The sequence below is a fragment of the Pseudorca crassidens genome, chromosome 15 (genome assembly GCF_039906515.1).
Source record: "Pseudorca crassidens isolate mPseCra1 chromosome 15, mPseCra1.hap1, whole genome shotgun sequence".
Taxonomy (NCBI): Eukaryota; Metazoa; Chordata; class Mammalia; order Artiodactyla; family Delphinidae; genus Pseudorca; species Pseudorca crassidens.
In genome coordinates, this window is record NC_090310.1 from 61,378,528 (window position 1) to 61,398,923 (window position 20,396).

Consider the following 20,396-nt stretch of genomic DNA (forward strand, 5'->3'; position numbering starts at 1 on the left):
AATTTGGCCGGGTAGAAAGTAGAAGTCAAGCTTTTCCTTAGTAAAGATGCAAAAGGGGAGTGGGGGGCAGTCAGATTTTCTGGAATGGGTGGAGATCTGAGATCAGATGGAGCCAAAGGAACTTGCTTGCTGATGTGCCTCAGTAAAATCTTGGGAATAGGACAAGATTCCAAAGGGGCTGGCTGTGTGATGACTCCAGAGGTTATGTAGGCTGGGACACTGGGTATCACACGGTGGTGTGGCTGATGACCAGAGGTTCCCTTCCACCTGCTGTACCCCTCCCCCAAACTTTGATACTATACATGGCTCAGGGCAGATAGGGGAGGTTTGCAGATTGCATTTCTTGCCAACCAAGTGGGATAGAGGCTCAGAGTTGAATTTCGCAAAGAAAACATTGAATGCTTTATTCTTTGCATGCCTGAGTTTATAAACTGAAATATCAATTATACTACTTAAAATTAGGATATTCTTAAAAGATCTAGTTATATATTAGATTCATATTCAGTGCCTCTATTCCGACCCTTTTACTCTGTCTTATTTTATATTGCATGCTTATTTATCTCCTGATCAGACTGTAAGCTTCTTAAAAGCAGGAACTATGTCTTCATTTCTGTGCCCAGAATAATGGCTTGATAACTATTGGAACTGAACTCTGTTTTACATTTTCCAATTTCCCAAGCTGGATAGATGGTTTGACCAAGACTGAATATAATGAAAGGACCATCCCAAATTTTCTTCACACCTTTCCCTTATTGTATTATGAATGTTATTACTAGATTGACTACCTCCTATAATATTTTAATAATTATTAAAATATCTCAGGGTAAATAAGATAGTAGTGCATCAAAACTAAACATAAAAACATGAATGACTCTGACCTGAAGTATCAATTGGCTCAAGGGTAAATCCTTCCTCTTCATTTGATAATGTGGTTTCATCCATTTTTTCATTTTCAGGTGGACATACACACTCAGGATTATCTGGTTCTACTAATCAACGTTGCCATAAAAGGATTTATTTAAAAAAGTAATGGTTATGTTGCAAACTAGAGGACTGTATGAGAATTAAAGTGAAAGATAAACTAACTGTAGATTTATATTGCTAACTGGAGCCACATCTGAATTCTTAGAATCATGTATTTAATAGAGCTGAAGAGACTCAGAGATTATACAGTCTGGGGCCTGCAGTGTTCAGGTGAGTCAAGTAGTATCACCCTCTTTTGCACCTGTCACATCTAAGGCTGGGCTACAGTCACATCAGAAGTGAAAACAGAGATAGGAACCACAATAAATGATTGACATAAATTTGGCAATATGTCTGCTAAAAAAATTGTGTTCTGTTAATGATTAGTTGACCCATAAAGAACCACACATAACTAAATTTTTATTGCCTCTTTTTACATTTAAAATTTCTACTACTGTGTTAGAAAGCAAATGTAACATCAAAAAGAGTGAAAAGTCAAAATGGGGCTAATCATTCTTTTAATTCTTAAGAAAAATCAGACTACAAGACTTCAAATCATCTGAGGTACTTTCACATCAATTTCAAGTAGAAAATATCCCCAAATTTATAATTTCTATCAAATTATATATAGATTGTCAAGCTATATTAATATTAATGTGATATTAATAATTAACAACCATGTTAGTGTCAAACATTAATGATGCTTTTACTATGTAACATATATTATTTTAATGATTCAAAAGCAGGGTATTTTGGCAGAGTATTTAAATGTGCTCTCATAACAAATAAACCCAATCCCGATTAAATACCCATCGCTGTACTTTTCCCAGAACTTAGTTTTCTATTCTATATTATCTAAAGTCAGACTAAGAGTTTGAGGGACAACACTCTTTATTATCTTTCACTATACTATACTGCTACTTAAACCCATAAGTTTTGAGGCTTAATTTGAATATTAGTATCTGTTCACATTCTACACAAAAGAAACAACATACCCACTATAGTACCGGGAGGCTCAGGAAGCATGGAAATTTCTCTATTTAAATGCATGTCTTCTAACAGGATATTCTGATCATCTTGCAATAGATTGTCTTGAAAACACAATAAACACTTTGGTTATACAGAGTTGAATCTGTCATTTGTTCACTAAACACTTGACAGTATTGCATGCAAGGAGTTGTGATGGGATACAAAAATGAGTGAACCCTACTTAATTAGATTTGACTGGTTATATAGACTAACACATTTTATGCAGTATGACGTAGAATTTTATATATTTAATTTCCTTTCCTTTATTAAAAGTCTATTTATAAACATTTATTTCAGGAAATATTTACTAAACTACCAAGATAGTAGCCTTGTTACAAAGCCATGTTTAGATTTCAAATTAAGAAGTAAAAGTTTTCAAACTCCTTTGATAGAGATCTAAGGTAGAGCCACTATTTTTCGTAGTTTTCAAATTTCAAAAAGGTTGCCATAACCAGTCTTTTACTGTAAACTAGAGAATTAAAAAAAAAAGATTTGATATATAATAGTCAGTATCTTTAAAATTAAGTGCATTTCGATTTTCAAGTTTTCTCTATCCTATTTCTATGATGACTTTAAAATAATATCATAATATAAATATAAAATAATAATATAAAATGCTGGACAGATCCTTTAGAATAGCTGTCCCACAATTTCTGCTAAAGAAAACACTGTTTTCTAGTATACAATCTAGTATATTTTGTGAGGAATATATTTACCTCACTTCTTCCCCTCTAAAGACTAGAAATTTATAAAAATAAAAACAAGAACTTATATGATAAATGTGTTTAAACAGATAGCTATTTACTTGGAACTAGCCTAAATTTTTAAATATACCATAGACTTTGAAAACTTGTGTAAAAAACTGTGTTGACCTATATGACACAGAAGCATATCTGAAATTTTAGTTTGATGGAATAAAACTTCCAGTATGTTATGTAATTTGACTGAAACAAATATCCAATTTCTATATGACCAGATAGTATACCAAATATTTCTCCTGCAGCTCCTTCATCTCCAAATCCATCTCCACTCTCACAGAACAGAAACATTTCTCCAATGAGGCTTCCAGAACTATGTTCAACTAAAGGACCACTGGAATTTAGCAATATGTTGTCATCAAAGAAGCTATGTCTTCTGAGAATTTCAGGTTCCTCCTCTAAATAAATACATATAATTAATATTGAGTTAGTCATAGAAACACAGAATTTTAGGGTTAGAAGCTAGAATTTAGATATCATTTTGAATAGCTCCTTTCATTTTACAATGAGAAAAGTGAGAGCTAAACATTTATTTGAATTATTCAAAGACATACAGATGGCCAGTAGGCATATGAAAAGATGCTTAACATCACTAATTACTAGATAAATGCAAATCAAAACTACAATGAGGTACCACCTCACATCGGTCAGAATGGCCATCATTAACAAGTCTACGAATAATGAATGCTGGAGAGAGTGTGGAGAAAAGGGAATCCTCTTGCACTGTTGGTGGGAATGTAAGCTGGTGCAGCCACTATGGAAAACAGTATGGAGATTCCTCAGAAAACTAAAAATAGAATTACCATATGATCCAGCAATCCCACTCTTGGGCATATACCTGGACAAAACTATAATTCAAAAAGATACATGCACCCCTATGTTCATAGCAGCACTATTCACAATAGCCAAAACATGGAAACAAACTAAATGGCCATCAACAGATGAATAAAGAAGATGTAGTATATATATACACAATGGAATACTACTCAGCCATAAAAAAGAACAAAATAATGCCATTTGCAGCAACATGGATGGACCTAGAGACTATCATACTATGTGAAGTAAGTCAGAGAGAAAAAAACAAATACCATATGATATCACTTATATGTGGAATCTAATTATGGCACAAATGAACCTATCTACAAAGCAGAAACAGACTCAAAGACATAGAGATCAGACTTGTGGTTGCCAAGGGAGAGCGGATGAGGCAGACAGACGGACTGGAAATTTGGGGTTGATAGATAAACAACAAGGTTCTACTGTATAGCACAGGAAACTATATCCAATCTCCTGGGATAAACCATAATGGAAAAGAATATTAAAAAAAGAATGTATATATGTGTAAAACTGAGTCACTTTACCGTACAGTAGAGATCAGCACAACATGGTAAATTATACTTAAATTTAAAAAAGAAAAAAGAAAAAAATATTTGAATTATTCAAGTCATTCTGCTAATCAGTGGAGACTGGATTTCTAGCCTAACACTTTTTCCAATACAATAACAAAAATTTCCAAAATATCAGGATAGAGTTTTTAGTGGTGGTACAGTTTAATACTTCCCAGAAGGTTATTATTGGCAGTCGAATGATTTCTTCTACCTTAGGTGGGTCATATCCCACTTGATTGAGTATTATTTCATGGACAGTTGCTTGAGTTGTTTGTCCATAAGGAGGGATTGGAAAATAAGGAGTATGTCTGCCTTCTAAGTAATGGAAAGGTAGGTAAAATATTAAACAATGGGCTTATAATATTTGTTCAATAGATATTTATTGAATGACTAGGTATTAGGCAATATGCTAGGGGTTGGATACAGCAGTAAAAAAGATAAAACCTGGTCAGCTAACATAAACTGAGTGGTTACTATGTGCATTGTATTATGTAGTAGAGGATACTATTATAATCCTCATTGTACAGACAAGGAAACATCCACAGAAAGGTTTCATAACTTGCACACAGTCACACCCTAATAAATGATAGAGCCAGGATCTGAAGGCAGCAAAGATCGTCTTAGTAACGGTGTTAGAATTCTAGCAAAATGGAGACTAATGAGAGAAAACTCCTAAGACACTGACAGCAGCAGATAAAATGAACTCCCTGCTTCAAACTGCCTGCTTCCAGATTGGCTGTCAGTACATGCATATTCTTTCCCTTCCTTGGGTTTGAATCTTTGGGTCCAGAAGTCTGAAACCCCAGGGGTCAGAGTCTAGAAGTCTGAAATCCCAGAGGTCAGAGGTTGGTCCTCTCTTTCCTTCCTCTAGCAACCCACGTCACTGCTAGTCAGTAAAGAAACTCATGAAGTATCACTCACTGGAAATTTTTCTACAGGCCTACATCTTCTAGAAAGAAAGAGCTAAAAAAGGCAACCTTCATTGTATTGGACTAAAGATTTCCTCAATAGAAAAGATTAACTTTTTCAAAAGAACTAAAGATATTGTTCACATCTTCCAGAGGCACCTTGATAGCTCCCAAAAGAAAAATCATTCTTGGTCAATAAGATAATAACATTTATGAACAGACAGTATATTCTGAGCACTGAACATCATGAGAACCTGAGAGTACACCAAAAAATTAAAGAAATAATCTTTGCTTTCACTCTTATACTATAATCCAGAATAGGATGGATTAACATTAAATATTTCTTAGAGGACATTAGGTTTGAAATAGTTTTTGAAGGAGAGAAAATCCCTTATTGGTAGAGAGTACTAAAGGAGAGAATAAGGGAAATAACTGTGATGTTGCTAGTAATATCCCGATTTAACATATAGGGCAGTAAGGCTCAGAGAAGCTAGGTGATCTGCCCAATATCACACAGCAAATCAACAGAGGAAGCCCAGATTCAAACCCAGGACTGTCAGTCTACTCAGGACATGTTCTCCCCACCTTCTTGAATTGTAGTAGACAGAACTGAGAACAACTAAATTGTATTGGTTGACTGGTAAGACATTTGCTTGACTAGAGCCAAAAGTCTATATTAAGGTAAAACAAAGTTAATAAAGATGGTGATAAATTGGTAGAGGGCCTTGAGGAGAGGCAGGAGTATCTATCAGTAAGTTATAGGGACCCAAGACACTTAAGAAGAGAAATGTGATGTGGAAAAAAAATGGAATTTAAGGACAATTCCTCTTGCAGAGCTGTATAAAATGTGGGGCCTGGAAGAAACTGTGTAGGAGGGTATACAGCACTTCAGCACTTTAGTACTGGTGAACTAAATATATATATATATTTAGTACTGGTGGCTAGGGAAACAGAAAGAATACCTGAGACATTTCCATTTTTTTTTTAATTAGCACTGGTATGAAGCTTATAGAAAGCATAGTTAAAAGTGATACTAAAGTTGCAGGGCTGAAGAAGAGCAGTAGCATTTACAGGGGAATGTGTAAAGAATATCTTGGGCAGTAGGAAATATGATTAACTTTTTACCAATGTGTTATATTTCAAGGTTTGGGGTAACAGCCAGTAAGAGATGCGTGCTACTCAAAGTAGGGTCTGTGGACAGTGTTGGTCCACAACAGAGTAAATACACAAATTAGAGGTAAATGTTCACAAAGTTTTAATATAACGTCGCAGAGTAATTTTATACATGTTGGATCTAATAACAAAAACTTGAGGCTACATGTTGATTTTTAAGTAAGTTTTTAAATTTTTCTAGTAATTAATTTTTATTATATTTTACAAAAGTGTCATTCCATGACAGACAGGAAATTGACAAAAATTATAAAACTGGTCCTTCACCACAAATCATTTGAGAAACACAGCTATAGATCATAAGAGTTATGGAAGGAGAGTCAGGATGAGAAGTGGAGGTTACGAGGTAGCTCGAGCATTACTGATGCTTGATCACCCTCCTCCACCTAAGACAAATTTAGGCCAGCCTTCTCCTATGCTCACTGCTTTGGGCACTATAAGAAAGTCAAAGATGAATGTGACACAGATCTTACCCTCATGGAGTTTTCAGAACAAAACAGACCAATACAATAAATATCGTGATACAAATCAGAGAGTGGTAAACGCCATAAAAAAAGAACAAATACTATATAGTTAAATTACACCATATAGCTTTAATTCTAAAATACATTCAACAGTTTCTGTTTCCCAATCAATGTGTACTTAGTGTGTATTTCCTCCTCACTCCCAAGCTATTTTAAAATCTGTTATTGATATATATTTAGAGGAAATATATTTTGAAGGCTCTGTATGCAGCACATGTGTAAAACCTTGTGTATATGTTAACTACAGCAACTGTTTACTTATATGTCTCTCTCCCAGCCTGAAGCTCCTTGAGAGCAGGAAATGCTTCTTTAAACTTTGTATTGCCCATGCCTGTGATAGCACCTGACATATAGTAGATATTTAATAAACGGTTGTACACTGAGAAGGGAAGCATAGGCTAAGCCTGAGTCTTGGCATTGACACCTACAGTAGAAAAAGGCAAGAATAAGCTTATTGGGGGGTTACATTTATACATCAAAAAACTCGTTCATTCTAAAGATATTTCTACTGGCATAGAAATAGCTTTGGCATTGTTTTAATACAAAAATGCAAATATAATTGATTATGACTTGTAATTTGAATTTCTCAAATATTCTCACCAAAGCTCCCAGTGTGGAATAGTAGATCATTGCCATAATCTTCTCTAAGTGTGATTTCTTCTGGTTTGCTTTGGTTCTGAGTAAAGTATTCTGAAACATCAATAGCACTATGGAGAAACATAAGATTGAGGAAAGCATGTGAACAGAACACAATGATTTTGCAGTATACTGAAAAACAAACAAACACCCTTAAACAAAAACATGTTTTATTATAAAAACAAAGGAGAATTTTATTTTCTCAATAGTATTCCTTACAAACACTAGTTCATTATACATATGATATAATGAACTATGATCTCCAGGTTGTCAAATCCAATGGGCAATTCTCAGTCCTTATCTTACTTACCATACCCAACAGCATTTGAAATTGATGTTCACTCCCTTCCTCATGGAACACATTCTCTTCTTGGCCTCTGCAATACTACTGTCTCTTGATTTTCTTCCTACCTCACTGGCTGTTCCTTTTCCATCTCCTTTATTAGTTCTTCCTCATCTCCCAGATTATTAACTATTAGGAATGACCCAACATTCAGTCCTCAGACCTCTCTCTCTCTCAAATCTACACTCATTCCCTCAGGGATTTCTTATGACTCATGGTTGAAGTTCCATCTACATACTCACAACTCTCAAATTTATATATCCCATCAAACATCTTTCCTGAATTTCAGACCCAGATATTCAACTACCTACCTACTCCCCTTGGATGTGTAACAGTCATCTCAAAACCTATATCCAAAACCTAATTTACTTCCTTTACCTTGCCCTCTTTAAACTTGCCATGCTCTAGTTATCCTAATCTCATTAAACTGGTAACTCCATTCTCATGCCAAAAAATCATATAGTCAACCTTCACTTCTCTCTTTCTCTGTCAGCTCTGCCTCCAAAATATGTCCATAACTTGACTGCTACCACCTTGATAAAATGAAGACTGAGAACTGATCACAGAGACTATCATCTCTTGTCTGGACTTCTTACTGCAATAATCTTCTCACAGGCTCTCTGCTTCCTTCCTTTCGCCCTTATAGTATGTAGCCAGAGGAAGCATGTTGAAGCCAAGTCAGATCCAGTCACTTTCCTATTCAAAACCCTCCTGTGCTTCCTATCTGACTAAAAGAAAAGTCCTCATTACAGCCTATGACACCCTCCATCATCTGCACCCCAGCTACTTCTCTGACCTCATCTCCTACCACTGGGCCCTTCATTTACTCTACTCCAGTCTCACTTGCCTCCTTGCTGTTCTTTGAATAGGTCCAACATGCTCTGCCTTAGAGCCTTTCCATTTGCTTTACATGGAACATTCTTCCCCACATTACTGAATGATTTGTTCCTTCATTTCCTTTAGATTTCTGTTTGGACCTTATTAGAAAAGCCTTTTCTAATCTCTCTGTTATTTTATTTTCTATTTCTCTTCATAATGCTGATCATCTCCTAGCATACTATATATTTACTTGTTTGTTTATTACCTGTCTCCCCCAACTAAAATATAAGATTCATGCGGCCAGGAGCTATCTCCTCAGTGCCTAGAACAGTGCTTGGCATATGGCAGGCACCCAACAAATATTGAATAAATGAATATACTGTCAATATTGCAAACTACATTCAGCGAATATAATGATACATTTTTGGTTTTCTACTTCGAACTTTCACACTAAATTTAAGTCTTTGTCAACTGCATGTGTATTTCAGTTGTTAACTATGTTCCATCTGCATTCATGAAATCTGAAAATGTAAAACAACAAAATATCAGGAAAATCAAATTGAAGGAAAATAAAATAATTTACTTCATATTTTGGGGATCAAAATCATGAAATTCTTCTGGCAATGTGATCGCATTGTAAGCTGCTTCGAGATCCTCTTTTGGAAGGTCAACCAGTCCTGAAAAGGATAAAATACCACATTCAATAAGCCATGATGCTATATAAAATCAACTTCCAACTAAATCTCTACTTTCTCTCACTGGACTAACTTTTTAGTCTCCTAACTGGTTTCCCTGTATCCACTCCTGCTCCTCTTCAGTCTATTCTCTACAAAACAGCCAGAGTGATATTTTAAATATGCAATTTTATCAGATCACCCCCATATGTAAAATGACTCAGGGACTTCCCTAGTGTACTTAAATAAAATCCAAATTTCTAATCAGGGCCCTGTATCCCTACAAAACCTATAGGCATCATCTAACAACACCTTCCCGTACTCACTCTACTCCAACCGTACTGGTCTTTTTGCTCTCTGAATGAGTCAAGCACTTTACCACCTCAAGACCTTTGCTCTTGCAGTTCCCTCTCTCCGGAATGCTATTCCCTCATGGACTTCTTACATGGCTGGATACTTCTCATTCTTCAAGTCTGAGCTTAAATTCTTTCCTCTCAGAAAGGCTTTTCCCAATTAGCCTAACTAAAATACACTTCTCTCTTATTTTCTGTAGTAGTACTCTTTTTACATTCCTTCATAGCACAATCAATAATTATTATAATAATTTTTTTAGAAAATCTTTTTCATTATCTGATTTTCTCACCAGGCTCAAAGGGACCTTATTTGTCTTGTTTGTCCTTGTATCCCAGAGCCTAACATAGTGTTTCACACAAAGTATGAGATCAATAAATATTTATGGAATATATAAGTGAAATAATGAACAAATTTATTTCACTGAACCATATTTGATATAATTATAAATCTACAAAGAGATTCTACAGATATTTTAAATAAAGAAAAAAAAACTTGTCAATCCTGATTCACCCATATTAACTGAGGGAACAGTATGTGCAAGGCACTGAGACAAGCACTATAAGAGATTCAGAAAATAAGTATGACAAAGATGTTGCCTTCAAGGAGTTTGCAGTCTAGTGTGAGAGGCAAGGTCTGTACCTAGATAAACATAATACAAGGTGGAAAATGACTAAAGTCTTAAAACTAAAATAAAAATTTGAAAGCGTTCTATTTATGACATACGTAAATCTCTAGCACTTTGGAATGCCTAAAAATTTTCTATAATATTTCATAAATAGCATGCTATTGTACTTAGAGTCTTGAGAATTGTGAAAACAATGACAATTACTGATATCTAGGTTTTGTCAATCACACTATTTCTAATTTATCTCATAAAGGCAAAAACAGATATGGCAAACCAAGTGACCCATTAAAACTGAATATCAGAGTTTCTTACACAAGTGTGGTAGCATTAAGTATATTTCTTGTGTAAATATGCAGGAACATTCCAAGTTTTTGAAAGCATAACCTCTTCCTGCAAACACAGGAAAAGAGCAAGGAAAATAATATAATTTTTTCTTAACCATGGAAACTTAGATTCAGTCAGAAGGAAGTTTACATTCACCATATTCACACTGGAACTACAGAGTGCTGCCAATTAAAAGAGCCCACCCAAAATAAAAATGCAAAAGGGAACAAAGATGAGTGAGACAAATCAATATTGCATGTATACCTGGGCGAAATGTCATCTTCATTTTAAGCAATGCTTCACTGCAATCTGCCAAAAGATACTTTGCCTTCCTATTATAGATTCGAACAACTCCCAAAAGAAGGTGTCCTGAAGTTCGAAGTGCAATTTTCACCTTTCAAAAAATTTTTAAAGTATTAGAATATTAAAAATTAGATTCATAAACTCTGTTCTTTGAAAATTATAAAATAATAAGAATGTCTTCTCTTTAAAAAGCAGACATTTTGTATTCTTATTTAAGGTGAATCACTTAACTTTTACCTCACCTTGTAAAATGATTAACTTTTTTATTCAGTGAAGATAATCTAATGTGGCATGTAAGTGAAGTATGCTATTATTGGTTTTATGGGAAGTATATAACCTTTGCAGTCGGGCAGACTTGGGGTCAAGCCTTGGCTCAGTTGCTGAGGATGAGTCATTTAACCTTCCTGAACTTCAATTTATTAATAATGGCTACAATTTATTATATACTTATTTTGTGCCAGGCATTGTCCTAAGAGCTTTTCATACACTAATTTATTTAATTTGGACAACAACCTCTATTTACAGAAGCAAAAACTGAGACTCGGACATGATAAGCAGCATGCCCAAAGTAACAAAACTATTAAGTGATAGAGGAGGAATTAAATTTAAATTTGACCAACTCAGAAGTTCATGCTCTTAATTACCACACTTCACTGAGGCTAAAAGAAGCCTATCTCATAGGGTTATTGTGAAGATTAAGTAAACTAATGAACATACATAAAGTCTAGCCCAATGCCTGACACATGGTAAATTTTCAATTATAATTCATCCTTCTCTCAAGAAGAAAACTACTTAACCTATAAAAATATTAAAATGATATTTTAATGCAAATTCTAATAGCTTGTTATAGTATTTTATAATGAACATAGTACCTTGCTTATGAAGTGACTTCATATATATTTTGATTTATGCTCAATCCTCCTTTCTTTCTACTCTCCCTATTCATTCACCCATTATTTTTCTATGAAATACTCATTTGGTACCTACTGTGTATACAATATTTTGTTAGGGAATAAGAAACAATCACAAAATATGTATAAAACATGGCCTCTATCCTTCAGGATCCAATCAATTTATGATAAACATATAAGAGTTAATTACCAACAGAAATCAATATATGTTTATGTCCAGAAAATAAATGCTATAGGAAATAAAAAAGAGAAGACCATTTAAGAAGTAAAGCTTCCTTGGAAATATATTTCATGATATAATGTATTTTAATTCCTTTCCTCTCCATAAGTCATAGTAAATACATACTATAATTTTAATGAATAACATACCTTAGGTGAAAGAATTTTTTCAATGGTTATTTCTAGATTACATTCAAATACATGGGCCTTTGTGAGTTTCTTCTCCCAGTGAGCTGCAAGCCAGATTTTGGCCAATGGCCCTCGCTTACTCATAAGCACATGTGTGTAGAACATGGTGCCTGTATTCCTTAGTAGTATTTAATGAACTACAGAGAACATTAAAAGACATTTAAATTTTAATACAAAAATCTTTCAGTGCTATTTTACAGCAAGCAAAACCATTTTTCATTAATTATATAAAATAGATTATCTTCTAATTCAATGCATTATTCAATTCAAATTATTTTCTTATAAAAAGAAACTTTTATTTAAAATACAAAACTATATTGGGCTTCCCTGGTGGCGCAGTGGTTAAGAATCCGCCTGCCAATGCAGGGGACACGGGTTCAAGCCCTGGTCCGGGAAGATCCCACGTGCCGTGGAGCAACTAAGTCCGTGCGCCACAACTACTGAGGCTGAGCTCTAGAGCCTGTGAGCCACAACTGCTGAGCCCGTGTGCCAGAACTACTGAAGTCCATGAGCTTAGAGCCCGTGCTCTGCAACACGAGAAGCCACCGCAATGAGAAGCCCACGCACTGCAATGAAACGAAGAGTATCCTCCGCTCGCCGCAACTAGAGAAAGCCCGCGCGCAGCAATGAAGACCCAACACAGCCAAAAAATAAATAATTTTTTTTTAAAAAAAGAAAAGAAACTATAGGAAAAGAATCAGAGGAAGGAAAGAAAAAAAAGAATCCAATTTAATGTTTTGAAATAAGAATAGTAAAAGAAAACCTTCACTTAAATACAAAATAATTATGCACATTTCCACAAATTGTACTATTCTCAATAACATCATAAGGCTCCAGTACTAGGCAAAGGAATGTCATAACGCTTTGGCTGACTTCTAGAGAAGAATCAAGTCATTGTTTACATATAGGTAATCTTAAACTGCCACTAGAGAACCATTTTTTAACTTCTTTCCTACTTAAAGTTCTGATAAAAGAGAAAACTGAACCAAAGCGAATACAAAAACAAAATCAGCCACGGAATTAAAAACTTAGATGACCTTTGATCAATGCCCATTTCCACCCCAAGAATCAAATCATTGGGCCCAAAATAAAGGTTATGCAATCTACCGAACCACATTCCTCAATGGGACAGCTAGAGATTTTTTTTTTTTTTTTTTTTTTTTTGCGGTATGCGGGCCTCTCACTGTTGTGGCCTCTCCCGTTGCGGAGCACAGGCTCCGTACACGCAGGTTCAGTGGCCATGGCTCACGGGCCCAGCCGCCTCGTGGCATGTGGGATCTTCCCGGACCGGGGCACGAACCCGTGTCCCCTGCATCGGCAGACGGACTCCCAACCACTGCGCCACCAGAGAAGCCCACAGCTAGAGATTTGAATGTGTGTGGCCTCTGCCTGCCTTGGCTCCACTTTCTTCCTTTCTCCTGTGTCTGGTATTTTAGAATAAATTCCAATTTGTCTTTTTCAATTGCTCCCAGGTGTATGATTACTAGTAAACTTTAAGAAAAAAACAACCCTGTGATTTACTATTCCTGAGACGTTGATTTTCCTGAGACGTTGATTTTCCTACCTCACCCCACAAAAAATCCCCCACAGAAGCCCCATTGTCCTGTGAGTTATTTCTAGGTTGAATTGACTTCATGCAAAGTAAAGCTAAGGATAGTACATGGAACTAGGAGACAGGCAGGAGGCTTAATTCGTGGAAAAGGGTCCCAGCGAGGAGAGTGAGGGCGGGAGGAAGGGTTAGAAAGCGGACCCTGGGGGCGAGTGGCGTCGGGGGTGGAGAGAGCCACAGAGGGCGCTCCTTCCAGGAAGAGAGAAGGGGGGAGGGGCGAGGAATGGAAGGTGCTGGGGTCGGGGAGCGGGGCAGGGGTGTGAGGAGAAGACGGCGAGAGCCAAGGGCTCGGACGCCTAGGGCTCCCTCCACACACGACTCCTCAGAGTTGAAGGCCGGGTACTCAGAGAGGGACACCGAGGCTGAGGAGTGACCGCAAGCGCCCATTGCCTCCCCTCAGGCGGGGTCCCTCAGGGCTCGTGCCGGTGAAGAGCCCGGCGGCACACGCGTGGGGATGAGGGTGGCCGCGGCCGCCGTGATCCAGCCCGCCTCCAGCCCCCGGGTCCCGCCCATCGCCCTACTTCCAGCGCTGGGTCTGAAGCGAGGCGTGCCCGAACAGGGGCTGGAGGAGGAGTCGCTAGATCCTCGCGTTAGATCTCTGGCGCTCCACGCCCTGAGCTGCTGTGCGTCTGGGAGTGCGCGGCCGGGCTACAGGGCGGGGAGGGGCGGGGCAGTGGACCGGGGCGGGGCGAGGGGAGGGGCATATGGGGACGGCACGGGGCTATAGGCGGGGCAGTGGGCGGGGAACAGGGCAGGCCTAGGGCGGGGCGGCAGGGTGGGCGGGGCTAAGGGACAGCGGCATGAGTGGGTGGGGCAAAGGGCGGGGCAGGGGACAGGGACCCGGACCGGGGCGGGGATGGGGGACACTGAGAGCAGTTTCCCGCGTGGTGCTTGCTCTTGGAGCTTATCTGTTCAGCGACCCGGTCACTAGTCACTGCAAAACAATTGTGAGGGGTGGTAATGTCTGACCCCTCTGCTTGGCCTCTGAACATCACCAGGACGATGTCTCATCTTTTGCACTTAGAGCGAGGAGGTCCCTGGAGAGTTATTAAATCTCTTTAACCTTAGTTTTTCTCATCTGTAAAATGGAAATGATGATAATAAAAGTACCTGTGCCATAGGGTATTGTAAGAGATGAGTGAGATGAAGCATGTAAAGAGCCTAGCAATAATAACTGCTCAATAAATATTAGCTATCATTATTGTTGTTGTTAAAAAGATCATTCACGTTGACCAGCACTTTAGGGACAGCAAACATTTTCCTGCCTGGAATATCACAGCTTTCAATAGCTAAAGCCAACTGCTACAACATAAGAAAAATCATACAAAAGCATATGGATCAAAGGCTGTTTTCCTCCCTTGAACTTCATAGTAAATACTGATAAATCTTGGAATAACAATGGCATCCAATATATAGGTTATTGATAAGGTCCCAGGCTCCTTGCTGATGGGTTGTCTTATTTACTCTTCAAACAACCTCACAAGGTAGTTAGTAATTTCCCTCCTTTTGAGATGAGGAAATGGCCTGGAGGGAGAAGCCACCTGTCCAGGGTCACATAGTTGGGGATGTTAGAGACAGAATTCAGCTCGGGTTTAGCTCCCCTTTTCCCACCTCAGGGAATGGTATCACAATGACCACTCAGGCAGACATCTGGGAGATGCCCTTGATGCCAACCTCACCTCTACCTTAATATCACTCCATAAGCAAGCCCATCACTCCACCTTCAAATAGGACTTTATCCACTTCTCACTGCCTCTACCCTCTCTACCCTGGTCTAAGCTACTTCCCTCCTGGAAAAGCTCCAACAGCTTTCTCAGCAATCTCCCTCATGTCACTTGCCTTCCTTGAGCCCATTGTCCACACTGAAGCCAGAAGGGTCTCCCCCCTTTAAAGCCCTCTAAGTCCTCCTGTTGCTCTTAGAATAAAAACAAACTCCCTCCTAACAACTACAGGGTCCTGTATAGTCTCCCCCTTATTTATTATTCTAGCTTCATGTCCTATGGGTGGATTTATCCTGACCACAATGAATCTTCAGTTTCAGGGCCCTTGCTTGCATGGGCCCCTCCAAGGCCCTGGGAGAAACATAGCAGTGTGTTCACCTGGGTGTGTGTTTTTGTAAACATTGCAGAAGTAAGATATTTAATGGTAATCCTTTAAGATCGATGTCTTTCAACTCTCCCTTTATCATACTGTATTGTGGCAATGGAGTACCTGAAGGATGCAGCTAAGGCAGAGTTGAGTTAGGTGTACATTAATTTAGGTTCAGAGGTGTTATGGATTGAATGTTTGTGTCCCTCCAAATTCATATGTTGAAATCCTAATCCCCAATGTGATGGTATTGGGAGATGGGGCCTTTGGGAGGTAATTAGGTCATGAAGGCTCCACCCTGATGGGTTAATAATATGGGATTAGTGCCCTTATAAAGGAGACCTTTCAACCTTTCTGCCTTGTGAAGACACAGCGAGAAGACAGCTGTCTGTGAACTAGAAAGCAGGTTCTCACCGGACACCAAATCTGCTGGCAACTTGATCTTGGACTTCCCAGCCTCCAGAACTGTGAGAAACAAATGTTTGTTGTTTAGCCACCCAGTCTATGGTAGTTTGTTATAGCAGCCTGAACAGATTAGGACAAGAAGGATCAATTTATACAGTTCACAGCCCCTTTCATCTTTAGTTGTGTCATTGCTGTCCGTCTCAGTGTAGGAATGGCTTCCAGGAATATCCCTATTGTCCACTGTGCTGACTCACCCTGCACTGTGACAGGAAGGTGCAGGGCCACATGTTGTATCATTGCCCAGCATCAGTGCAAAATGGGTGGAACAAGATTTGGAACATACAGTGCTAGAGCTAATCTACAGAAAATTCTTCTGATCATCAGATGTATTAAACTATATGCAGAGGATTTGGCTCCCCACAAAGGCTGGTTAAAAGCAGAAGTATATTTGGCAGTGCAGCCTATACAATTATAAATGCACTGCACGTTTTTTCTTCCTTTCTAATAGGAATTGCACAAACTAGAAGATATCAAAGTCCTATGTTTGTAGGGATATGGCGAACTGTAAACAGCGAGTATGTCCATGAGGGAATTTGAGTGTTGTATGATCTCATTGTGTTGGGTCATGCCTTACTTAGCATTTCTGCCCTAGCAATGTCTTACAGAAGAAATGGCCTGTAGATGGTAATAAAAGTAGTATAGTAGGCCCTCCGTATCCACAGGCTCTGCATCCGTGGTTTCAATCAACCTCAGCAAAAATATTTGAAAAAAAATTCCAGAAATTTCCAAAAAGCGAAACTTAAATTTGCCACACAGTGGCAACTATTTACATAGCATTTACACTGTATTAGGTATTATAAGTACATGATTTTATAAATTATATAAATTATATAAATACATAAATCATAAGAGAATGATTTCCAGCAGGAATGAGAAGGAAATTCCTTTTTGTTGATCACCTACTGTGGTAGGTGGAAAAATGACCCCTACATCCTAATCCCTGGAGCTTGTGAATGTTACTTTATGTGGCAAAGGGGGGGGGGTCCTCCTTTGCAGATGTGATTAAATTAAGGATCTTGAGATGGGGAGATTATCCTGGATTATCAGGTGCACCCTAAATACAATCGCATGTATCCTCAGTAAGAGGAAGACAGGGAAATTTTACACAGACAGAGCAGAAGGCATGGGTGTGGCTTCAAATCAGAGTACCAGCAGCCACCAGAAGCTAGACAAGGTCAAGAACAGATTATCCCCTAGAGCTTCCAAAGGGAGTGCAGCCTGGCCCACACCTCGATTTTGGTCCAGTGAAACAGGAGCGGAACTGCGACCATGGGGCAGAGGCAGGGCAGAAATCCCACCTATGAACTGGGTTCAAGATATGCTGGAGGCAGGGAAGGGGGCACACTACTGGAGACACCCAGACTCTAGGCCTACTCACCAACCATGGTGATTCCAGGTGGTGTTGTCTAGAGATGTCTTTGAGTTCCTTTCACACATACAGAGACTGTCTTGCCTCAGACTCTGCCAGAAAGAGTGGAGGGGTTGGTAGGGGGGCATGTGAACCCAGCATCTCTGCATCCTCTTTCCCACGGCCCCCCTCCCTCCACTGCTGCTGATTGGAAGAGCACCATCATGCTGTGGGTCAGAGGTCTGCTTAGGCAGAAGATAGATCTGAGATTTACTCAGTGTGTTATTTTGGGCCACTTAGCTCCACTAAAGCTCAATTTCTTCATCCGATATCTGTAATATCACCCTTGCAGAGCTGTTGAGTGGGTTCACAGCAACAGTATCTTTACAATGTTTCTTATGGTGCTGGTAGTTAGGGTAGATAATTGATAATAAAAATGAATAGTTTACATGGCACACACACAGCCCTTATTAGATGGCAGGCTCTGCTGAAAACATTTTGCATGTATTTTTTTAAATGGGACCAGAAAAGAGTTTTATTTGAGCCAAACTGAGGACTATAGCCAAGGAGACAGTCTCTCAGATAGCTCTGAGGCATTGTTCCAAAGAAGCATGGTTTTTAGCACAGTTTTGTATCTTGTCAGAGCAAACAACATCAAACATTACAGGATACATTCCTTCAAAATTTCAAAGAAGACAGATGAGCACGTACACAGCAAATCAGCCTGGCCTTGGCACCTGTGAAGAGAGTCTTATCATCAAAGGAGTATTAGCATTGATGTTCCAGGAAGGGAGGTATTTATCTCTCTCTTCAAAACAGACGTTGTTTACTTCTGGACAATGCACACTTTTCTTTAATGGTTAGAGCAGATGTACAGTGTATGCTTTTTTTTTTGGTGTAAGCATATATATATTAAAAAAATATATATATATTTTTTTACTCACATCACTCTGTTATTGGTCAAATCAGTCATACAATCAACTGGGTCATTCCATCATTGGATGACTTGAATAATATATATACATATATATATTTTTTATACAGCAGGTTCTTATTAGTTATCAATTTTATACACATCAGTATATACATGTCAATCCCAATCTCCCAATTCATCACACCACCACCAACAACCCCCCACGGCTTTCCCCCCTTGGTGTCCATGTTTGTTCTCTACATCTGTGTCTCAATTTCTGCTCCACAAACCAGTTCATCTGTACCATTTTTCTAGGTTCCACATATATGTGTTAATATACGATATTTGTTTTTCTCTTTCTCACTTCACTCTGTATGACAGTCTCTAGATCCATCCACGTCTCAACAAATGACCCAATTTCGTTCCTTTTTATGGCTGAATAATATTCCATTGTATATATGTACCACATCTTCTTTATCCATTGGTCTGTCAATGGGCATTTAGGTTGCTTCCATGACCTGGCTATTGTAAACAGTGCTGCAATGAACATTGGAGTGCATGTGCCTTTTTGAATTATGGTTTTCTCTGGATATATGCCCAGAGGGCATTGCTGGGTCATATGGTAGTTCATTTTTTAGCTTTTTAAGGAACTTCCATACTGTTCTCCATAGGGGCTGTATCAATTTACATTCCCACCAACAGTGCAAGAGGGTTTCCTTTCCTCCACACCCTCTCCAGCATTTATTGTTTGTAGATTTTCTGATGATGCCCATTTTAACTGGTGTGAGCTGATACCTCATTGTAGTTTTGATTTGCATTTCTCTAATAATTAGTGATGTTGAGCAGCTTTTCATGTGCTTCTTGGCCATCTATATGATTTCTTTGGAGAAATGTCTATTTAGGTCTTCTGCCCGTTTTTGGATTGGGTTGTTTGTTTTTTTAATATTGAGATGCATGAGCTGTTTATATATTTTGGAAATTAATCCTTTGTCCATTGATTCGTTTGCAAATATTTTCTCCCATTCTGAGGGTTGGCTTTTCATGTTGTTTATGGTTTCCTTTGCTGTGTAAAAGCTTTGAAGTTTCATTAGGTCCCATTTGTTTATTTTTGTTTTTATTTCCATTACTCTAGGAGGTGGATCAAAAAAGATCTTGCTGTGATTTATGTCAAAGAGTGTTCTTCCTATGTTTTCCTCTAAGAGTTTTATAGCGTCCAGTCTTACATTTAGGTCTTTAATCCATTTGGAGTATATTCTTGTGTATGGTGTTAGGGAGTGTTCTAATTTCATTCTTTTACATGTAGCTGTCCAGTTTTCCCAGCACCACTTATTGAAGAGACTGTCTTTTCTCCATTGTATATCCTTGCCTCCTTTGTCATAGATTAGTTGACCATAGATGCATGGGTTTATCTCTGGGCTTGCTATCTTGTTCCATTGATCTATGTTTCAGTTTTGGTGCCAGTACCATATTGTCTCGATTACTGTAGCTTTTTAGTATAGTCTGAAGTCAGGGAGTCTGATTCCTCCCGCTCCATTTTTTTCCCTCAAGACTGCTTTGGCTACTCGGGGTCTTTTGTGTTTCCATACAAATTTTAAGATTTTTTGTTCTAGTTCTGTAAAAAATGCCATTGGTAATTTGGTAGGGATTGCATTGAATCTGTAGATTGCTTTGGGTAGTATGGTCATTTTCACAGTACTGATTCTTCCAATCCAACAACATGGTATATCTCTCCATCTGTTGGTATCATCTTTAATTCCTTTCATCAGTGTCTTATAGTTTTCTGCATACAGGTCTTTTGTCTCCCTAGGTAGGTTTATTCCTAGGAATTTTATTTTT

At 38.3% G+C, this 20,396-nt stretch overlaps 1 protein-coding gene across 1 annotated transcript in view; it reads right to left on the bottom strand.

Moving 5' to 3' along the window:
* The window catches only part of RAD21L1 (RAD21 cohesin complex component like 1), a 28,759-nt gene extending 14,381 nt beyond the window's left edge, over positions 1-14,378 (bottom strand). Inside the window, exons 1-7 of the mRNA XM_067705169.1 lie at positions 14,268-14,378; positions 10,780-10,909; positions 9,122-9,215; positions 7,341-7,447; positions 2,978-3,148; positions 1,959-2,054; positions 879-989 (exon numbers count right to left, since the gene is read on the bottom strand). Of these exons, the coding sequence (XP_067561270.1) occupies positions 879-989; positions 1,959-2,054; positions 2,978-3,148; positions 7,341-7,447; positions 9,122-9,215; positions 10,780-10,801 (601 nt within the window). The 5' untranslated portion in view covers positions 10,802-10,909; positions 14,268-14,378. The remainder of the gene's footprint in view (positions 1-878; positions 990-1,958; positions 2,055-2,977; positions 3,149-7,340; positions 7,448-9,121; positions 9,216-10,779; positions 10,910-14,267) is intronic.
* Between the last annotated feature and the right edge of the window lie 6,018 nt (positions 14,379-20,396).